The sequence below is a fragment of the Crotalus tigris genome, unplaced genomic scaffold, assembly GCF_016545835.1.
Source record: "Crotalus tigris isolate CLP2741 ecotype Arizona unplaced genomic scaffold, ASM1654583v1 scf7180000019021.11574027:1482141, whole genome shotgun sequence".
Taxonomy (NCBI): Eukaryota; Metazoa; Chordata; class Lepidosauria; order Squamata; family Viperidae; genus Crotalus; species Crotalus tigris.
In genome coordinates this window covers 738234-755000 of record NW_024097333.1, presented here as the reverse complement: position 1 = coordinate 755000, position 16767 = coordinate 738234, and the positions used below count along the sequence as shown (strand labels likewise).

The 16767-nt window shown below is 45.5% G+C and overlaps 1 protein-coding gene across 1 annotated transcript in view; it reads left to right on the top strand.

Annotated features, from left to right (window-relative positions):
* Positions 1 to 16329, top strand: part of NAALADL1 (N-acetylated alpha-linked acidic dipeptidase like 1) — a 27954-nt gene extending 11625 nt beyond the window's left edge. Inside the window, exons 7-19 of the mRNA XM_039358541.1 lie at positions 798 to 902; positions 1042 to 1127; positions 3300 to 3419; positions 5297 to 5382; positions 6628 to 6691; positions 8612 to 8679; positions 9997 to 10088; positions 10797 to 10887; positions 12651 to 12732; positions 13337 to 13510; positions 14067 to 14157; positions 15076 to 15168; positions 16063 to 16329. Coding sequence (XP_039214475.1) covers positions 798 to 902; positions 1042 to 1127; positions 3300 to 3419; positions 5297 to 5382; positions 6628 to 6691; positions 8612 to 8679; positions 9997 to 10088; positions 10797 to 10887; positions 12651 to 12732; positions 13337 to 13510; positions 14067 to 14157; positions 15076 to 15168; positions 16063 to 16234 — 1324 coding nt within the window. The 3' untranslated portion in view covers positions 16235 to 16329. The remainder of the gene's footprint in view (positions 1 to 797; positions 903 to 1041; positions 1128 to 3299; positions 3420 to 5296; positions 5383 to 6627; positions 6692 to 8611; positions 8680 to 9996; positions 10089 to 10796; positions 10888 to 12650; positions 12733 to 13336; positions 13511 to 14066; positions 14158 to 15075; positions 15169 to 16062) is intronic.
* The last annotated feature ends 438 nt before the right edge of the window (positions 16330 to 16767 follow it).

Here is a 16767-nt window from a genome sequence, read left to right as displayed (position 1 = left end):
CTTAAAGTAAGGTTTTACATTTAGGCCAGAAAAAACAAATGTACAGGAACAGATCAGATGAAACCTGGCTCAAAAACAGTAACTGTGAGAGGGACCTTGGTGTCCTAATGGACCATCACTTAAACAAGAGCCAGCCGTGTGCAGCAGCAGCCAAAACAGCTAATACAATCCTTGGTTGTATAAACACAGGCATAGAATCAAAATCACATGAAGTATTAGTCCTGCTTTATAAAGCCTTAGTAAGGCCACACCTGGAACACTGCATCCAGTTTTGGTCACCACATTACAAAAAAGATATTGAGAGTTTGGGGAAAAAAACAGAGAAAAGCAATTAAGATGATCCAAGGCCCGGAGACTAAAACATACAAAGAACGGCTGCAGGACTTGGGTTTGTCTAGTCTAAAGAAAAGAAGAAATAGGGACTGCGCCAAAGAAGAGGGGGCCAACCTATTCTCCAATGCACCAGAAGGCAGGACAAGAAACAACGGATGGAAACTGATCAAGGAGAGAAGCAATCTGGAATTAAGGAGAAACTTCCTAACGGTGGAACAGCTTCCCTCCAGAAGTTGTGGGTGCTTCATCACTGTAGGCTTTTAAGAAGAGACTGGACAGCCATTTCTCTTTTGAACAGGGGATTGGATTAAAAGATCTCCAAGGTCCCTTTCAATCTTCTTATTCTATGCTGTATGTTCTAAGACTTGATGTAAGAAAGAGAGTGACCCATTGTGACTTCTGGTTATTTTTCTCCTTGGAGAATTAATCCAGCTTTTGTGCTTTCTTTGTTTCTCGGTTTGCAGTAACCTTGGCGGACCCAAAGCAGGGGCTGGCTGGCAAGGGGCCCTGGGCTGTGATTACCACCTTGGGCCCGGATTCCAAGGAAATGGGAGCTTTCCTAACACCAGGTAGTCACAGCTACGAGAACTTAAATGGGGGGGTATCTCAAGAAGCTGGAATGGGTAGGGTGAGATGGACTTCCCCCCCCCAAATTAGTTGCGTGTGTCCCATTGCAATTGATCAAAGCCAGATTTCTTTGCATCCTAGCAACGTCCAAGTGGATGTCTACAACCAGAGAGAGATCAAACCATCTTCCAACGTCCTGGGGGTGATACGAGGGAGCGTGGAACCAGGTGAGCTACTCTCCCCTCCTCATTTCCATATTCTGGATCCTGGAAGTGGCTTTAACCTGCAGGCTTTATTCTCTCAACCTCATTTGCTTCGGGCTGCAAATCTTTTCCCGAACCAAGTCAAGATAGTCCTCAACGTACAGCCACAACTGAGCCCCAAACTTCTGCTGCTAAACGAGACAGGTGTTAAGTGAGTTTTGCCCCATTTTAAGACCTTTCTTGCCACAGCTGTTAAGTGAATCACTGCAGTGGTTAGGCTAGCCACACGGTTAGTGAGTCTGGCTTCCCTACTGATTTTGATTGTCAGAAGGTCGCAAAACGGGATCACACTGCAACCATCATAAATATGAACCAAGTGTCTGAATTATGATCATGTGACCAGGGGGATGCTGTGCAACAGTCGTAAGAGTGAAAAACAGTCACAAGTCACTTTTTTTTACAGTGCCGTTGTAACTTTGAATGGTCACTAAGTGAACCGCTGTAAGTCAAGGACTTGCTGCACAAAGTTTGCCTGAAAGACGGGATTTGTTTAATGACATGCTAGGGACCGCCTTGATAACAAACACTTGCATTTTGTTTATGTTCGTATGGTTTGAGTCAGTGTTGACTCCTGGCAATTAAACCTTGCTGTCCTGGATTAAACTGCAGAAACGTTGTCCTTCTAATAGTTTTCTTAACAAAAAAAAAAAGAGTGCTTTTGGAGCTTTTGAAGAGAAGTTTAAGTTCCTCCAGTTTTCGAGGCAAGAAAGCAGAGAAGATGTGTAGCTGAAGGTTGAACTGTGGGGTCCTTGCTGCTCTCAGAGCTTGGTGGTTTGCTTGTAGACATTTCATTACCAAAGTAGGTAACACCATCAGTGCTATGTGATCAGAGCTAGCACTGATGATGTTACCTAACTGAGTAATGAAATATCTTGGCAAGCTCTCAGAAATGATTTGACCAATTTGCCAATAGATTTGAAGTGTGAATTGGGCATGTTGGTGGAGGTGGTGGTGATGGGGATTCACGTTTACTTGTAAGGTGCTCGTTGCCCTTTCTATTAAGCGAATCCTCTGGTCCTACGTTCTGTCAGAGGAATAATTTTGGAGTTCCAGCTCAAGCCGGGGTTACACAAGAACAAATCAAAATGAAGTCCAAACAACTGTGAGGAAAGGAGAGTTATTTATTTCCAAAAGCAAGGAGGTTTGCTTGTGGGGGTAGCTACAGAGAAAATGAGGTTCAAATGGGCTGTTTTATAAGGGGAGCTTGTCCTTGATGGTGTGGAAGTGTGCACATGTTGATTCTAGGGTGTCACTTGAGAGGTGTAGGTGTGTTTGTGTATATGTGTTGACTCCTGTTAGAAATTCTGTTTATATGAAGCACCACACAGATTAAACAAAGAGAACAGTCACCATGTGCTTTACTGCTGAACTATTTAACTGTAACAGGAAACTCTACTCAGAACAAAAGAGCACAGAGTATACTATAGATCCAAATATGTAAATACTGCCATCTACTGGCTGAATATTATTATAGTTGTTGCATAGAAATACATTCCAACAATGAATTCCAACAACCCTGGAGGAGCGGTTGATTAAATCAAGGGATGTGGATTGGCTCTCTTTGTTTGAACTTTGAGCGTTATAATTATGTTTATACCATGTTAATTGAATTTTGTTTGCTTGTGTGTCTTTAAATTTGAAATAAGTGTTTAATTAATTCTTATGATTGCTGTAAGTTTAAAGGGTTTCAGAGGCTATTAATCAGTAAATTTCTTGGAGACCTGGGTTAGTTAACATATGATTCCCTATACAATATGTCTAACAGAGTTATATAATTTTTTTTTTATTAAAAGTTTTACAAATTACAATATAAACCCATCCATCCCCTCCCCCTCCCCCACTTCCCAGAGCTGATTACAGGGTAACAAATAAACAAACATACTCTAGCTAACATAAACCAACTAAACTATCAATCAAAACCATAATACACTTTAACTCCTTCTCAAAACAAATATTAACAAATTAAGACAAAAATAATAATACCATTAATACTATTAATAATTATCTAAAATCTATTCAAAAGCAAGATAATACTTTTCAGTTTCATACTTGAGAGTTATATAAATTTATAGGTTCTTCCCACAATTCTCTCGTAGTTTCCTCTACAACTACTTGTTTTTCCTCCTCCTTTTCTAGATAGATACGTCCTGTATGGGAACCACCGGGATAGTTGGGTTCATGGAGCCATCGACCCTAGCAGTGGAACAGCTGTCATGCTTGAAATCACCCGTATTTTGGGGAAGATGGTGAAGGAAGGTGAGCTTGCACGTGAGGGAGAAGGGTGGTTTTAAAAAGTAACTAATAAATAAATAAATTTCCTGGAAAAAAATTTAGTGAAATCTCCTTCACCTCTGACCCACATTTGGATGGAGAATTTGAGAAAGGTGTAATGGTGTATGTGAATGACCTTGGGAGACCAGGGGAAGAGATGCCGCCAGAGGAATTGACAGATAAGAGATAGCTTTATAACGGGAGAAGAAAAAGGCTCAGAAGAAACCCTCCCAAGCTATAAAAGAGGCGGCAAGAGATTTGTACTTTCAGACTTACAAGATTCGATTAATGTAGCTTTAGGAAACAGTCGGATAAGAGACAGTTTAGCCCTCGGCTGCATAACGGATGGAGAGTCTCCGAAGGGACCCTTCCCAGTTTCTCAAGCTGTAAAGCAGTGGTTCTCAACCTTTTTAATGCCGCGAGCCCCAACTGGTCGTAAGTCGAGGACTACTCAACCGGTCGTAAGTCGAGGACTACTCAACTGGTGCAGCACCGTTTGCAAAATGGGACTTTTGGCGGGCTCAGCAGGGCAGAGACGGCCTGGACAATTCCTATTGGCTTTGGAAAGCCAATAGAATTAGACTCTATTCAAGAGAATCTACTCTATTGGTTTTCAAAAGCCAATAGAATAAAAGGGAGTAGCACAGCTAAGGAAAAGGGGGGGAAAAATGGCGGACTGCGTTGTTTGGCGACCCCCGTGAAATGGTCGTTCGACCCCAAATGGGGTCCCGACCCACAGGTGGAGAACCACTGCTGTAAAGGGTGGGGGTGTGATTTGTATTTTCAGATTTACAAGATTCTGCTAGTGTAGCTTGACAGTAAACTAGAATTAGCTCATCTGGTTATGACTCCCGCCTGGTCTAGCTCGGAGGGTTGACTGAAGAAGTTTCCCTTCTAACTTCTTTCTCCATCCATTATGCAGCTCTGGGCCATGCTTCCTTTTATCCGACTGTTTCCTAGCCAGCATCGTTTTCCCTGGTCTTCCGAGGTCATTGCCCTGTCTGGAATTACATGAAACCCAGACGGGCTGAAGAAATAGGACATCCCTAACCCCTGCCTCCAGCATTCCTAGCCTTCTTGGCTGAGGATGATGGGAACTGTAGTTTCTCATCTTGAGCAGCTGGATAGGTCAAGTTTCTTGCTGGGATGCATCCAGTCTTTTCCCAGTCTTGCACATCTCATGAAGGGATTGAGAATTCAGTCTAGGACAGTGGTTCTCAACCTTTTTAATGCTGTGACCCCAACTGGTTGTAAGTCGAGGACTACCCAACCGTTGTAAGTCTACACAACTGGTCGTAAGTCAAGGACTTTCCCTGCCCGGGAGCGCTGCGCATGCGTGGTGCCGCCCCCTACACTGGCTGAGGCATAGCTGGCAAGCGGCAGAGACGGCGCAGGCCGACCACCGGCTGGGCCACCAGCTGGCCCAGCCCAAGGGAGGTAAGGCACCTGCCGGGCCCCACGCGCACCAGCAACCTCCCTGCACCCACCAGCCTCCCACCTCCCACCCCTGGCCCTCTTTTACTTACATTTTTAGTAGTTGCTCAGCAGGGAGGGGTGGAAACTTCCAGACAGCTCGCCTTCGCTGCAGACAACTTGCAGCACCGTTTGCAGAATGGGACTTTTGGCGGGCCAATAGAAAACCAATAGAATTAGACTCTGTTCAAGAGAGTCTATTCTATTGACTCTCAAAAGCCAATCGAATAAAAGGGAGGAGCACAGCTAAGGAAAAGGGGGGAAAAATGGTGGACTGCGTTGTTTGGCGACCCCCATGAAATGGTCGTTCGACCCCAAATGGGGTCCCGACCCACAGATTGAGAACCACTGGGCTAGGCGTTGTCTTCCCACCTCTTCTCATCACACAGGGAAGTGGCGCCCACGGAGAACCCTCGTTTTTGGCAGCTGGGGTGCTGAAGAGTTCGGCCTCATCGGCTCGACAGAGTACACAGAGGTAAAACGAGCCGAGCCGTGTGGAGATGCACCCTGTCGGTTTCTTCAGCACGGTTCAAATTAGCTGAGCTTTTATGTGGTTTCCCCCGGTTCTTCGCACAGCCTCAATCGATCGGTTGGGATGATTAATGTGGCTTAGCCTGTGATTCAGCCTGTGATTCAGCGAGTCGTGCAAATCGTGGAAATTGGGTTAATTTAGTCCAGTGGTTCTCAACCTTTTTAATGCCGTGACCCCCCAACCGGTCATAAATCGAGGACTACACCGGTCGTAAGTCGAGGACTACTCAACGGGTGCAGCACCGTTTGCAGAATGGGACTTTTGGGGGGCTCAGCAGGGCAGAGACAGCCTGGACAATTCTTATTGGCTTTTGAAAGCGAATAGAATTAGACTCTATTCAAGAGAGTCTAGTCTATTGGCTTTCAAAAGCCAATAGAATAAAAGGGAGTAGCACAGCTAAGGAAAAGGGGAAAAAATTGGCGGACTGTGTTGTTTGGCGACCCCCGTGAAATGGTCGTTCGACCCCAAATGGGGTCCCGACCCACAGGTTGAGAGCCACTGATTTAGTACAAGCGATTCAATATACTGCGAATTAACCATGAATCTACTTCTCCCTTCTTTCTGGGGCACATGCAATGAAATTGCAGAATTCTGGAGGTGCCATCAACCAGAGAAAGAGTGAAAAAATTCTTGATGGCGCTTCATCCCCTGGATCTTCTAATTAAGAAAAGAAATAGCTTTCTTGAATGTTTTGTTATGACTATTATGACATTTATTATGATATGCGTCAGTGATATAGTTTGATTGTCGTGCTGTTTCGCCCTTGACTTATAACCACAATTTAGATCCAAAGGTCACAAATGTGAGCACATGACCCCAGGATGCTGCAAAGTTGTAAATACATGCCTGTTTCAAACAGCCAAACTTTGATCATGTGACCGTGGGGATGCTGCAGCGGTCATAAGTGTGAGGACCAGTCATAAGTCCATTTTTTAAAACAGTGTTGTAAGTTGAAACAGTTGCTAAATGAATGGCTGTAAAAACTGAGGGCTATTTGTAAATCTTAACTATGTTATATATTATTTCACTCTTAAAGAATAGCTACCTTGATCATTTGGTATCTTCTGGATGTTTGGGGCTCCCAAGGCCATCAGCCCCTGCCAGTATGAAATGGCAAGGGATTGTGGACACTGTAGTCCAAAACATCTGGAGGGCACTGAATCCTCTCTTATTCTCTCTCACTCGTAGGAATTTTTCAGCAAACTGCAAGAGAGGAGCGTGGCCTACATCAACGTGGATATTGCCGTCTTTGGTAAGCTTCTCATATTTTGTACAATCAGGATTGTGGGTTGGCTATTTTCAGTGGTCCCAGGTGTCAACAATTTCAAAATGGCAACCCTAAAGGTCCATGCAAAATTCTGTCTGTTTTTTTTATGGAGACTCAATCATGGTTTTGCTTGGAAAATGGGTAGAGCTGCAGTCACACTAGTGGCTCCCCCCCCCCTTGAATTTTTGGTCCATACTCTATAAGCAAGAGTCTCCAAACTTGGCAATTTTAAGACTGATGGACTTCAACTCCCAAAATTCCCCAGCCAGCCGTGATGTCTGGGGAATTCTGGGATTTGAAGTCTACCAGTCTACTGTTTCCTTCAGTAGCGTGTTTTGGACTCTTAAAAAAAACAACAATATTAATTCTATTGTCAGAATTCTCTGCAGCTGAAAATCACTGCAGTTTTTCTGTACCGCCTGCCTCAAAAGAGCAGAAAAAATAAGGTCACCAGCTTAATTTTATTTTTGAATGAAATTGAATCAAATCTATAAATGTAGGCAGGGAGTGAGAGAGAGTCCTCATCCTGTGCTTCTCGCAAAAGACCGTTCACATCTCAGGAGCCTAAACATAGTCCTTGACTTACGACCACAATTGAGCCCAATATTTCCATTGCTAAGCGAGACAGTTATTTGACGAACTTTCTTGTCATAGTTGTTAAGTGAATCTTGCAGTTGTTACATTAGTAACACGGTTGTTAAATGAATTTGGCGTTGCTTGTAAGGAATTTACAAAAAGGGATCATGTGACCCCAAGACACTGACACCGTCCTAAAGACGAGTCAGTTGCCAAGCGTCCAAATTTTGATCATACGGCCATGGGGGATGCTGCAATGGTTGTAAGTGGGGAAAATGGCCACAAGTCCCTGTTTTCAGTATTTTAACTTTGAATGGTTACTAAACAAACGGCTGTAAGTCACCAACCGCCTGTATTCATTCTATTGTCAGAATTCTCTGCAGTTGAAAATGAGTGCCGTTTTTCTGTGTCGTCTGCCTCAAAATAGAACAAAAAGGCTCACCAGCTTCATTTTATGAATTAAATTACATTCATAATTGTGGGCAGGGGGAAAGTGGACCCCACCCCACCCTTGTGCTCAGTTATGAGAAGCGTAACCCTTCAAGCATCTTCTAATGCAAGGATTTTCAACCACTGGTATAGGTACCACCTGTGGTGCATTGGCACCTGGTAGGTGGTACATGACCATCCTAGAAAAGTGGTAGCGGGGAGGGGAATGAGCTGAACCGGAGGCAGCACTGCACAAGCCTGAGCGAGAGACAGCTGGAGCTGCAGGGCTGTCGGGGCTCAACAAAAGCACCAGGATCAGTGCCAGGCTCCACCTGGAGCTCAGCGCCGATCCTGATGCTTCTGCTGAGCCCAGAAGAAGCGCCGATCAGCTGGAATGTTGCAGCATTTCCAGGGTCTTGTGATTTACATTCAGATGCTTGGCAACCGATTCATATTTATGACAATCACAGTGTCCCAGGGTCATGTGAAGTGACCAAAACCTGCTGCAACCACCCAGCAGATGGGGGGGGGGAATAAAAACCAAACACCCCCACCCCACCCCCGCTGCCAATCCTCAACAGAAATGCTCACAACAATGAAAACCTTGGACAGGAGGAAGAGCACAGCCGGGCGGGCAGGCAGGTGTCTTGCTCGGCTGTGGTTTGGGGGGGGCACTTTTTCAGTGCCATTGTAACTTCGAACAGTCACTAAGTGAACTGTTGTAAGTCGAGGACTACCTGTACTTTATCACTTTTTTCCCTTTTTTTTTTTTTGGTCATCAGGTTTTTGACACCTTGCTAGGCGACTGGTGGTACTCGGATGTCGCCATATCCTAAAAGTGGTACAATGGGTGAAAAGGTTGAAAAGCTCTGATCTAATGCTCAGTTTCTCCTTCCCCAGCTAATGCCACGCTGAGGGTCCAAGGGACGCCCCCAGCCCAAAATGTCATTTTTGCAGCTGCTCAGCAGGTAAGTGGAGAAGCTGAGGGAAAAAGGCAAACTGCTAAAATACAGTTGTGCCCCGCTTGGTAACAAAAGCCTGGGAGTCCCTGGCTGGCTGGGGAATTCTGGGAGTTGAAATCCACCCGTCTTAAAGCATGCTGGCTGGGGAATTCTGGGAGTCGAAGTCCTGTTCTATGACATGAATCAAAATGCCTTTATAATTCAATTACAGACAGATAAACTCAAACAAAGATGATTGCAAAACATATACTTTAATCAAGGAATACTGATGAACTCAGGGTCTCTTGGTAGTTTCTTCTGAATATTGTACATTTGTCCATCTTTATTAGGTAAAACCATTAATTTCTCCACATCAGACTTCTAGCGTGAATAAGGACCACCTCTGTGTCCTCCGTTGAGCCCATGCTTATCTCAGACAAAGACATTCCAAACTGGCCCGTGGCCAGGATATCCTGTGATGAGCTTAGAGGCTCCTCCTAACCTCCTACTACTGACCTGTTAACATGGGATAGCTGACTAGCTAAAACTACATTACTCATAAGCCATCTCTTAAGGAGACAGCACTTAACCCAATAAATGCCAAACATTCTAACATACAGATCTACATGCTCTAGTCAGGGTTACATGATCCAGAACAAGTCCACCCATCTTGAAGCATGTCAGCTGGGGAATTCTGGGAGTCAAAGTCCACCCATCCTGAAACTGCCAAGAATGAGAAACACTATGTGCAGGAATTTGAAAACCAGATTTCTTTTCCTCCCCACCCAAATAGATTTCTTCTCATTAGTTGGAGAGCACTATCATATTTAAAAATATGTGTCAGAATCCAATTATATTTCATCTCTAGTTATCAACTATGGAAAACCCCATTTCTGCCCTCTCTGGATTCTGTCATATGATGAAGGGGAAGGGGGGTGAGCAAAGGGGTTTTAGGGCCCTCACTTCCTTCGTTACAACTTCAAAGGGACTGGATGTGGATCTCACCCAGAGAACTGACCATAACAATATGGCCATCACCTTTCATCTACTCCTCTCTGAAGTCTTCCTTCTGCCGGTCAAGAGGAAAAGGGGGTGGAAATGTAACACCTGGGATTGTCGCTGGAAGGACGGTGGGGTGGGGGCTGCTTGGGAACATTTAAAACCTTGAACCTTAGGGCTTGGGCCCTCAGATCCTGTCTAGAACGCCTGCAACCATTTTCTCTTAATAAAGATGCCTGTTGGAAGAAATATTCCAAGAGTTCTGTCTTCTTAAGATGCAAAGTGGGGTGGGTCCTTACATTATGCCAGTTTTGCACCCTCTTTTAAGAGATCCTTTCTGTTTAGGTCAAGACCCCAGCAGACGCTTCACTGTCAGTCTATGAAAACTGGAAACGCCACTTCAGCAGAAATAGCTCGGTCTACGGAATAATCCCCAGGTAAAAGGGTGTGTGTGAACAGAATAGAATAGAATAGAATAGAATAGAATAGAATAGAATAGAATAGAATAGAATAGAATAGAATAGAAAAGTTGGAAGGTATCTTGTAGGTCATCTAGTCTAACCCCCTGCTCAAGCAGGTTTCCTGCTTCCTTGTCACAGTTCAGCAGAAAGCACGTGTGAACGTGCACTGTTTGTTCTGTAGGGCTATATACAGAATTTCTAACAAGACTTCATCGTCTCTCTCTCTCACACACACACACACACATACACACAAAGACGCAAATGTACAGATAACAAAATGAATCAACGTTTTCATTTTGTCCGAACACAACCACTAGCTTTCTAAGGCCACACACTCTGCATTGGCACAAAGCCATGAAGTAATTTTATTTTCTAGGTAGACCAGAACTGAACATGATCCAGTCTGGTGAGCCCCTTGGAAAGGAGACCACCAAGAAACCCCCAAACCCAAGCCAGAAAAGTCTAATGGGTGCCCATAAAACCCCCCAGGACTTGATCTCGGTACCAAGGGAGAGAGTCCCCTTCTTCAACCTGTTGCCCCATAAACAAACCAAACCATTTGGGTTCGCACCATCAAGCCAACCAAGGTTAAAATGAACCCAGTTTCTCAAGTGACGGCAATGCAGCCTCAGTTCTTGAAATGTTCTGTGCAAACTCAGCTGGGTTTTTGTTTGCTCTTTGCAGCTTAGGGTCCCTGGGGGCTGGAAGTGATTTTGCTCCTTTTATCCACTTTCTGGGCATCACCGCGATGGATATCGCTTACACTTACGATCGGGTGAGTCTCTGGGGCACACTGGCGGGGGGGGGGAAATCTCTTGCACACCAAGAAGGGGGGGGCTGAGGGCAGAAATGGAGGAGGCCAGAGAGAACAAGAGCTGAGCTGAACTTTAATTAGTTTGCTTTGGTTAAATAAGAAACAGGCGGTGGAATTCACACAAACACACACACACACACACACACGTATGTCACATGTCCCCCCCACATTCGAGCACCTGGACAATAAAAATTGGAAATTAGGAAAAATACGATGCGCATAGTCCTTGACTTATGACCACAATTTCCATGACTCAGCAAAACCATTGTTAAGCGAATTTTGCCCCATTTTACAAGCTTTCTTGCCACAGTTGTTAAGTGAATCATTTGGTCGTTAAGCGAATCTGGCTCACTTAATAACTCACTTAATAACTGCCCTGCTTGGGATCAGAAAGGTTGGGCTCAATTGGGGTTGTAAGTCAAGGATTGCCTGTAATTCTATCTTGTGCTTTACTGCGCTGAAAAATCGTGGAAGTCGGATTTTTTTTAATTTTCCTTTCCCTTTCCTTTCTCTCTGCTTCTTTTTCCTTTTATTTGCACTTGTATTTTATATATCATAATTTCAATAATTTTTTTTTTAAAGATGTTAAATTTCCTGCCTGAGCAGGGGGCTGGACTAGATGACCTCCAAGGTCCCTTCCAACTTCTATTCTATTCTATTCTATTCTATTCTATTCTATTCTATTCTATTCCCTGTTCTGTTCTATTTTGTTCTATTCTATTCTATTCTGTTCCATTCCATTTTCTATTCTATTCTATTCTATGACTACAACTGAACCCAAATTTTATGTTTTTAAGTGAGACATCCATTGACTTTTGCCCCATTTTACGACATTTTCTTGCCACTGTTGTTAAGTGAATCCACTGCAGTTGATAAATTTGCAAACTGGTTGTTAAGTGAATCTGGCTTCCCCATTGAAGGTCGCAAAAGGACCAGGACACTACGACCGTCATAAATATGAAGCAGTTGCCAAGCATTTGAATTTTGATCACATGACCCTGGGGATGCTGCAAAGGTTGTAACTGTGAAAAACGGTCGCAAGTCCCTTTTTTCAGTGCCCTTGTAAACTTTGAACGGTCACTAAACAAACCGTTGTAAAGTCGAGGACTACCTGTATTCTGTATTCTGCATGATAGCCAACCTTTCCTTTAAGGCAGTGGTTCTCAACCTTTTTAATGCCGCGACCCCCAACCGGTCATAAGTCGAGGACTACTCAACCGGTCATAAGTCGAGGACTACTCAACCGGTCGTAAGTCGAGGACTATTCAACTGGTGCAGCACCGTTTGCAGAATGGGACTTTTGGCGGGCTCAGCAGGGCAGAGACAGCCTGGACAATTCCTGTTGGCTTTGGAAAGCCAATAGAATTAGACTCGATTCAAGAGAGGCTATTCTATTGGCTTTCAAAAGCCAATAGAATAAAAGGGAGGGGCACAGCTAAGGAAAAGGGGGGGGGGAATGGCGGACTGCGTTGTTTGGCGACCCCCGTGAAATGGTCGTTCGATCCCAAATGGGGTCCCGACCCACAGGTGGAGAACCACTGCTTTAAGTCTTGCTTAAAGTCTTAAAAAGGGAGCATCTCCTAGTGCTCCTGGGCTGAGCTCAAGAAAAGCAGGTGGATGGGGCACCACATGGAAATCACAGCTGAAAGTTGGAAAAAGATTCTGGAAAGCCAGCTAACCCATCACAACGGGTCTTCTCTTCTTTCCACTTTTTTTTTGTTCAGAGCAAAACGTCAGCGCGCATTTACCCGGCCTACCACACGGCCTTTGACACCTTCGACTACGCAGACCGATTTATCGATCCAGGTAACGAATGGTGGGCGGCGGGACAGGCAGACCGCAAGGCTACCGTTTTTATTTCTTCGTTTCATTTATTTGTATCCCCCCTTTATTGTTTTGACCAGTCAAGATGGCAAAGAGATCCAATACACCTTCCCCCGCCTATTGTCCCTAGAACAACTCACCGTCTCCTGGCGATTGGCCCAAAGTCACCCAGCTGGCTTTCATGCCTAAGGCGGGACTCGAACTCACCGTCACCTGATGATTGGCCCAAAGTCACCCAGCTGGCTTTCATGCCTAAGGCAGGACTAGAACTCAGAGTCTTCTGGCGATTGGCCCAAAGTCACCCAGCTGGCTTTCATGCCTAAGGCAGGACTAGAACTCACCGTCACCTGGCGATTGGCCCAAAGTCACCCATCTGGCTTTCATGCCTAAGGCAGGACTAGAACTCACCGTCACCTGGTGATTGGCCCAAAGTCACCCAGCTGGCTTTCATGCCTAAGGCAGACAACACCCACCGAAAGCTGGTGGAGCTCCGATGGCCGCCATCTTGCCTTTTTTGACACGACCGGGGTATATTACTGGCTGCGAGCTTCTCAAACACCCCAGTCAGTCTCCCCTCTCTCTGCAGGCTTCACCAGCCACCGGGCCGTGGCGCAAACGGCTGGCAACGTCCTGCTGCGCTTGGCGGAGTCCTTGATCTTGCCTCTCAACGTGAGCAACTATGGGGAGACGTTGCAAGCCATGTACGACACAGCCGAGCGAGTGTTCCAGGTGGACCTCCTCAACCACAACATCTCCCTTGGTGAGGAGGGGAGGGCCGGCCTGCCTTGCAGGGCTGTCGTACGGAGACGCAGCAAGGAAGGCGATTGCACTGCTTCACGCTTTTCTCCAAACTGAACTCTGATCAACAGCTGTGAATGCAGCCTTTAGATGCCCCTTCAAATATCTTCCAGGTTGTCACTCAGAAGAGGGGGGTGGGCTTACTCTCGGTGGCCCCAGCAGGCAGGATGAGGACTAGTAGGCTTGCTCTGAATAGGGTGTGTGTGAAATAGATGATCTCTGGTGTTCCCTTTCCTCTCTGTGGCTTGAGACCAGCATCAGCTTTATGATGAACAACTATACCAGAGTGGAAATTGAAGTCCACGTATCTTTAAGCATGGCTGACTAAGGAATTCTGGGAGTTGAAGTCCACACAAGTCTTAAAGTGGCCAAGATTGGACACCCCTGCTATAAAAAAGATGTTGTGCCATTGCTGGTGGTATCCGTTGTCCCACAATTCAAGTTATTATATGTCAAGGAAGTTTAAAAGGCATTCATCTTTTTTTTTTTCTTCCTTTCTTCGCTTCTCGTCCATGCAGTCCCACTCCGCAATGCAGTTGTGCGCTTCCAGTCTGCAGCAGCCGACCTCAACCAGCGCATCGCAGGCTTGAAAAATGAAGACTCTCCCAGGTGATTTTTTTCCCCCCCATTTTTCTAATCCCATCCATACACATCCAGTAGTCCTTGACTTACAACAGTCCGCTTAGTGACCGTTCAAAGTTCCAACGTCACTGAAAAAAGCAACTTAATGACCGTTTTTCACACTTGCAAGTGTTGCAGCATCCCGAGGGTCATGGGATTGACATTAACTTTGAACCGTCACTAAACGAACTGTCGTAAGTCGAGAACTACCTATAGTGGGGTGATTGAGGCATGGAGGCAGCATATGATGTCCACACAAGGTGTGCAACCATCCTCGTCTCCAGGGCGGACTCGCAGCTGCTTTTCGTGGCCCGGTAGGAGGGGCCTCGTTGAAGCTCCACCCATATCTAGGCTGGAGAGACCAATGGGGATCCTGATCCCGCCCCTTCCGAGAGCTGATTCGTTCAAAAGTTCCACTGACTTTCAGACAAGTAGCTGTCAGTTTGATGTGGGAGGGCTAATTTTGGGGGGTGCCCCACCCCTAGATGCCCTGGGCTTTTGCCATATTGGGCCAGATGAGAATGAAACTGATGGTGATTTGCTTTTTGTGGCTTGTCAGGAAAAGAAGTCGGAATTTGAACACAGTAGAAGAAGAAATGGTCCAAAGTCTTGCTAAGCCATCTTTCTCACCACTGCAACTGATGACGGCTTAGCGTGGATGACCTCCCCCAAGCACCTTTTAGATCAATAGATTGGCTGAGTGCCCCCCCCCCCCACATTCAGAGTTTGCTTGGCTTAGCTCTAGAGGGCCTTTCCCCACTATTCTGCCCTGGAAACCATGAATAATGGCTTAGTGTATTCTGTGTTGTTTCCTGAACAAGCCACAGTTAAGCTTAGTGCAATGTGTGTGTAACCTCTCTCTCTCTCTCTCTCTCTCTCTCTCGTCCATCCCTGTCATCCATCTAGCCCTCTTGCTCTGCGGATGGTGAACGACCAGCTGATGTTGCTAGAACGGACATTTTTAAACCCACGAGCTTTCCCAGACAAATATTATTACAGGTAACTCAAGCCCCCACCTCATTTCTTTCATTTGGTCAGGCTGAGACTCCTAAGGTTGGATTCTGTCCAGTTCCAACGATTAATAGCCCATTGCTGCAGGCAGAGTCAAAAAAAATCAAGATGGTAGCTGTTCCAGTTCTCCTGCAATCTGAAATTACATGTCTTTCTTGACTTCTTCCTGTTTTTTCCCTTTCCTTTCCTTTCTCTCTCCTTCCTTCCTTCCTTCCTCCCTTTTTTTCATTTTCTTTTTCTAATTCCTCCCTATTTTGTTTTTCCTAATTGCTTCCTATTTTCCTTTAATGTGGAATAATAAGCAATCACTAGAATAATGATGTGTCTGCATAATTACTGGAATAATGCTGTGTTAGCAGTATGTGACTAACCTAATGCGCATTGCACTTGGATACAACGTATCTAGCAAACTCTCCATTGTATACCCGTGAGAAACGAACCTAATGTATTACAATGTGTATTACAATGTCTATTCCTTTGTTCCTGAGAAAAACAAAGTATAAAACTGAAGTCTAAACCCACCTTCCGGGTTCAGAATTGCTCGTTGCTATTGCTTCTGAACGTGTGCAATAAATCTCTCTGCTAAAACCCTCTGGAATTCATAAGAGTCCTTTTGTTTTCCACAAGACCTTCCTTCCTTCCTTCCTTCCTTCCTTCCTTCCTTCCTTCCTTCCTTCCTTCCTTCCTTCCTTCTTTCCTCCCTCCCTCCCTCCCTCTAATTTTGATAGGATCTGCCGAGTTTTGAACGAATTGGTGCAGCTGCCATCTTGACTTTTTTGCCCCTACTTAGTAGATACCTCTCCCTGCAGCAGCACTGTGTAATAGGAATTTATTGTAGCCTTTCAATGCCATTTCCATTTGGGTCTCTCTCTGCATCCGCAGTCACGTCATCTGGGCCTCCCAATCGTCGTCCGTGGCTACCTTCCCAGGCCTGGCCGACGCCGTGGTTGCTGCAAAAGAGCAGGGCAAGTGGGACCAGGTCCATAAACATCTAACGGTGGTTATCCAAGCGGTGGAAAACGCTGCCTCCTTTCTTGAACCCGTGGCCGAATGACCGGCATCCTCGTAGCCCTCGTGGGAAGCCTCAGTTATGAAAAGCCAGCTGTATGTCTTCTGAAGAAATAAAAGCTTCACACTTGATAAACCCTTTCTGAGCATTGGACGCAATTCTTTCGGGCTTCGCGCCTAGTAATACAAAACAGCCTTGCAAGGTAGGCTTAGGTTGCTGTGGGATCCTATTACAGGTGCAATTTCATTTAAAGCAGTGGTTCTCAACCTTTTTAATGCCGCGACCCCCAACCGGTCGTAAGTCGAGGACTACTCAACCGGTCGTAAGTCGAGGACTACTCAACGGGTGCAGCACCGTTTGCGGAATGGGACTTTTGGCGGGCTCAGCAGGGCAGAGACAGCCTGGACAATTCCTATTGGCTTTTGAAAGCCAATAGAATTAGACTCTATTCAAGAGAGTCTATTCTATTGGCTTTCAAAAGCCAATAGAATAAAAGGGAGGAGCACAGCTAAGGAAAAGGGGGAAAAAAATGGCGGACTGCGTTGTTTGGCGACCCCCGTGAAATGGCCGTTCGACCC